The sequence below is a fragment of the Priapulus caudatus genome, unplaced genomic scaffold (genome assembly GCF_000485595.1).
Source record: "Priapulus caudatus unplaced genomic scaffold, Priapulus_caudatus-5.0.1 Scaffold1927, whole genome shotgun sequence".
Classification (NCBI taxonomy): Eukaryota; Metazoa; Priapulida; class Priapulimorpha; order Priapulimorphida; family Priapulidae; genus Priapulus; species Priapulus caudatus.
This window is the reverse complement of record NW_014578988.1, coordinates 4,490-7,000: the sequence shown is the minus strand read 5'-3', so window position 1 is coordinate 7,000 and position 2,511 is coordinate 4,490. Positions and strand designations below refer to the sequence as shown.

General features: G+C 45.6%; 1 protein-coding gene across 1 annotated transcript in view; it reads right to left on the bottom strand.

Moving 5' to 3' along the window:
- Positions 1-1,837, bottom strand: part of LOC106817926 — a 4,023-nt gene extending 2,186 nt beyond the window's left edge. The window contains exons 1-4 of the mRNA XM_014822637.1: positions 1,754-1,837; positions 1,292-1,342; positions 933-1,034; positions 178-374 (exon numbers count right to left, since the gene is read on the bottom strand). Coding sequence (XP_014678123.1) covers positions 178-374; positions 933-1,034; positions 1,292-1,342; positions 1,754-1,837 — 434 coding nt within the window. The remainder of the gene's footprint in view (positions 1-177; positions 375-932; positions 1,035-1,291; positions 1,343-1,753) is intronic.
- Between the last annotated feature and the right edge of the window lie 674 nt (positions 1,838-2,511).

Genomic DNA, 2,511 nt, shown 5'->3' with positions numbered 1-2,511 from the left:
ATTTATTTATATACGACAGTCCATCGCTGCCGCAGACCACATTACATCTCTACAGATGCCCTGCAGAATAACCTATGCGCGCATGACATCTCTACAGGCTCTCTGTCGGCCATTATAATCACGCTAGCACACTACCCACCCGCCCACCGCACGCGCTCCATTGTTCGCCCCACTCACCTATGCGCCATGCGCAGTGCGTCGCTGTACAGCAGCTGCGGGGCGGCGGCAGATGGCGCCACGGGTGGTGGCTGCGGCCCAGCCCCGAACCACGCCTGCGGGCCGCTGAACGGAAACGTGCGCACGCGCCAGAAGTTACGGCCCACCTTCAGGCGCACCTGCTTGCGCCACTTGGCCCGTCGATTTTGAAACCAAACCTGGAATGTTGAAGTTGAGTAGGCTATCTGTTGGTGAGGTACTCAGCGCGGGGTTAAGCCGCGACGCAATCCCCGCTAGAGGGCGTGACTTTTCCGCCGCGTGATTCCATTCGAACGTTTGCGGTGTGAGGCTAAAAGTAGTTCGCACTTGTATAAGTTAGGCAGAGGTAGCATATATAATCAGGTAACTCACACTTGCATAAGGTGAGTAGATAGTTTGCACCTGCATGAGGTTGGTAGGAAATTTACACTTGCTTAAGGTATTAAGCAAGTATGCAACACCTGGGTAGGTATTTTGTATCTGTATGAGGTATGTTTTATTCCGAACTTACGTAAACTAGGCGGATAATTCACACCTGTGCAAGATAAGCAAGTATGCAACACCTGGGTAGGTATTTTGTATCTGTATGAGGTAGGTATTATCTCAAACTTATGTAAAGTAGACAGATAATCTACACCTGTATAAGGCAAGGAAGTATATCACACCTCGAAATGTGATTCGCACCAGTATAAGGTAGAGTTAGGCATGAATATTGCACCTGGGCAAGTAATTCGCACCTGCATACGGTAGTTAGGCATGAATATTGCACCTGGGCAAGTAAATCGCACCTGCATACGGTAGATAGGCATGAATATCTCACCTGGGCAGGTAAATCGCACCTGCATAAGGTAGAGTTAGGCATGAATATCGCACCTGGGCAAGTAAATCGCACCTGCATACGGTAGTTAGGCATGAATATCGCACCTGGGCAAGTAAATCGCACCTGCATACGGTAGATAGGCATGAATATCGCACCTGGGCAGGTAAATCGCACATGCATGAGGTAGATAAGCATGAATATTGCACATAGGCAGGTAATTCGCACCTGCATACGGTAGTTAGGCATGAATATTGCACCTGGGCAAGTAAATCGCACCTGCATACGGTAGATAGGCATGAATATCTCACCTGGGCAGGTAAATCGCACCTGCATAAGGTAGAGTTAGGCATGAATATCGCACCTGGGCAAGTAAATCGCACCTGCATACGGTAGATAGGCATGAATATCACACCTGTATAAGGTAGATAGGCATGAATATCACACCTGTATAAGGTAGATAGGCATGAATATCGCACCTGTATAAGGTAGATAGGCATGAATATCACACCTGTATAATGTAGATAGGCATGAATATCACACCTGTATAAGGTAGATAGGCATGAATATCGCACCTGTATAAGGTAGATAGGCATGAATATCACACCTGTATAATGTAGATAGGCATGAATATCGCACCTGTATAAGGTAGATAGGCATGAATATCACACTTGGGCAGGTAATTCGCATCTGTATAAGGTAGATATGCATGAATGTTGCACCTGGGCAGGTAATTCGCACCTGTATACGAGCTTCGGTCAGGTCTATCTGCATGGCGAGCTGCTCCCTGAGGAACACATCCGGGTACTGTGTGCGCGCGAACATGCCCTCCAGCTCAGCTAGCTGGTGCGGAGTGAAGGTCGTTCTGTTTCTCCTCTACGCGCGCGCGAAAACAAACATGGCCGCCATTAACATGATGAGATCACAGAGTAGCGAATGCACAGACTCAATAGTGATATTGTGATATATAGACACAATAGTGTAATACGTGAATGGTGGAGCCGCCCAGCGAATAGCTATAGAGCGGTACATTGCGAAGCTTGCTACAGTGCCAGACTATGATCATCTATCTTTTACATTCAAATATCTCTGTTGTTATTTATAATACATCGAGTGATGTTTGATAATAGATAGGTAATTTTAGAAAGGAAAACTTGCGTTCTACGTAGCTTTGCCTCAGCAAACGTCCAAATAGAATAGAAATTTATATACGTGCAATATTATCATCAAAACTGAATTTAGTAAGTGTTTTTTTTTCTCTACGAACAGTAAAATGAATAAAGCAGATATAATTTTCACACTTTTAATCGAATTCCAATAACTACAGATTTACGCAGAAATGAAGTTCTAGCACTTGTAATAAGCGTCTTACCAACACATGTAATTACTTGAATTTTTATTATATCCACACGCACGCACGCACGCACGCACACACCCGGGTGTGTGTGTGTGTGTGTGTGTGTGTGTGTATGTGTGTGTGTGTGTGTGTGTGTGTGTGT